The sequence below is a fragment of the Crocuta crocuta genome, unplaced genomic scaffold (assembly GCF_008692635.1).
Source record: "Crocuta crocuta isolate KB4526 unplaced genomic scaffold, BGI_CrCroc_1.0 scaffold13, whole genome shotgun sequence".
In the NCBI taxonomy this organism is placed as follows: domain Eukaryota; kingdom Metazoa; phylum Chordata; class Mammalia; order Carnivora; family Hyaenidae; genus Crocuta; species Crocuta crocuta.
In genome coordinates, this window is record NW_027530007.1 from 2589307 (window position 1) to 2591506 (window position 2200).

The following is a 2200-nucleotide window of genomic DNA, read 5'->3' on the forward strand; positions in this document are numbered from 1 at the left end:
GGCGCATACAGCAACTGCCCAACAAGCGCCTCCAGCCCCAGGGATCTGAAAACAGTGCCCGCAATGGGGCGCAGCTGCCTGCGCGCCGGGGTCCTGGCCTCACGGCTCCTATCCTGCCTGTCATCCCCTCAGAGGCCACCTCCAGCTCTGGGGCACTGCCTGGGCCCCCACTGTACGGGGCCGGCACCCCGACCCCACTGGCCCCATGCCAGCTTCCAGATGTGAGTACCAGAGGCGCCTCCTCTCACAGCCTGGCCTGTACCTGCAAAGCGCGAGCGGCCCCAGAACCTGGGCGTCCGGGTGGTACAACCCTCTACGGCCATGAGACACGTAAAGGTGCTATGTGAAGCGACGGGCCGGCTCTGTCACCCTCCTGTCCCTGTGCTTGCAGGGGCCTCAGAGGAAGCTCCTGACACCGCAGCTGCCTTCTGGCTGGGCCCCTCCGTTACTGCCCACTGAGCATGGGCAGGTTCTGAGGGTTGTCCAGGCCTCAGTATTCTCATCTGCCAACAGGGCGCAAGGGTGTGTCAGGGATGGAAGTAATACCAGTCTAGACGCCCCACATGTGGCAGTTATGCTGAGAAGGGGTGGAAGGAGAGGAGGATTGGCAACCAGGCCTTGCAAGGAGGGGCCCCAGGGCCAGCAGAGGGCACTCTGGGTCACTTTGGCAACCGCAGCAGCCCACCCTCTGCCCCTGCTCAGGCCAAAGCCGTCGTGATGGACTGGGGACCGCCACATCTTGTCAACAGCCAAGACGCCAGAGCAAAGCCTAGAAATGGCAGCAGTGGGCAGTGCGGCAATGTGGTCACGGTTTTGTGGTGTGGCCGCTGGGGTAAGTCACCCACCCCCTGGAACATCCACTTCTTTATCTGGACAGTGGGGATAATGATAATCCTTGCCCCAAAGAGAGGCTGCTGAGAGGATCAAACCAGGGAATTCTGGAAAGTGCTGAGCCTGGCAGGTGCTTGGCACAAGGCGTGCTGACGGTGTCACCGAGCTCCGCACTAAGGGCAGCAGAAGGCGGCGCCAGGCAAGGTGAGAGGCGTGGAAACCGCTAGGCTAGATGCCAGCACCTTGGCTTTCTCTGTTAATCTGCACCTGCTTTAGAGGCTCGTGACAGCGCAGGGGGGCACGTCCCAGCGAGTGACGATGCAGGCTGAGATACCGCTCTCACCTGACCCCTGACCCCCGGGCCCTCCATTCTCACCACGGGCCCCCTGGGTACCCCTCCATGCCACACTCAGCCTCTGGAGAGAAGCCAGGCAGGGGAGCTGGCGGTCTGAGAACAGAGAGAGCACTGGGGAAGGGGGTGAGACGCAGGCCCCAGGGGTCCATGCGGGCGGTCAGGACCTGTGGCTCTGGTCCCAGGGAGCGCCCCCTCCCCACCCCGCCCTGCCCCAGGAAGCCATCATTTTCACTTTGAACCTCCAGCTCTGTTGCTCAGGAAATGAGCCCGGCCTGGAGTGGTGGCAGAAGGCAAGGAAGGGGATTAGCTCTGGTCCCGGAGGCTGGTGGCTCTAGCCTGTCACTCTCAGCCCGTAGTAATCCCTGCCCAGGGCGGGGATGGGGGGGGGGCCACGGGCCACTGAGTCCCTCCGCACAGCTCCTGTGCAGCCAGTGCTGAGAGGGTCCAGGGCTCGGAGCGGCGGATGGGCCAGTGAGCACCAGGACACCGGGCGGGAGCTGGTCCCCCCGCAGCAGTGCCTCTCCTCGGGCTCCGTGCGTGCGCCACGCCCCCGGCCGCGCCCGCCTCCACCTGTCCCAGGCCCGACACGGGAGCGTGGGTCTGTTCTGAGGCAGCTTAGCGCTGTCCTGCTCTTGCTCAGGAGGTCCCCTCAGGTCCCCTCGAGAAACCTCCAAACCCCTTCTCCCCAAGTCAACGACGTCCTGTCCAGGGAGGTTCTAGGACAAAGCACGCCGAGCGGTGGAGGAGCTCTGGGGTCACAGGACAGTGCAGCCCTGTGACACGGGCAAGACTGAGACGGTCCCTGGCCAGGCTGCGGCAGGAGGAAGGCTGCGCCCCGGCAGGTGGACGGACAGGAGGGTCTGCAAGGGTGCACCCAGCTCCTGCCACCTGCGTGCTGGGCTCCCGGGCTCTGCTGGAGCCAGAGGGGGCCAGGAGGAGTCAGGAGCAGGTGGGGGTCTGGGGAGGAGAAAGGGCAGCCACACGCTCTGGACCCAGCTCTCCGCAAGCTCCCCC

General features: G+C 64.9%; 1 protein-coding gene across 1 annotated transcript in view; it reads right to left on the bottom strand.

Annotated features, from left to right (window-relative positions):
- TMEM201 (transmembrane protein 201) overlaps positions 1 to 1335 on the bottom strand; it is a 16589-nt gene extending 15254 nt beyond the window's left edge. Inside the window, 1 exon segment of the mRNA XM_077763970.1 lies at positions 1208 to 1335. Within this exon segment, the coding sequence (XP_077620096.1) occupies positions 1208 to 1335 (128 nt within the window).
- Between the last annotated feature and the right edge of the window lie 865 nt (positions 1336 to 2200).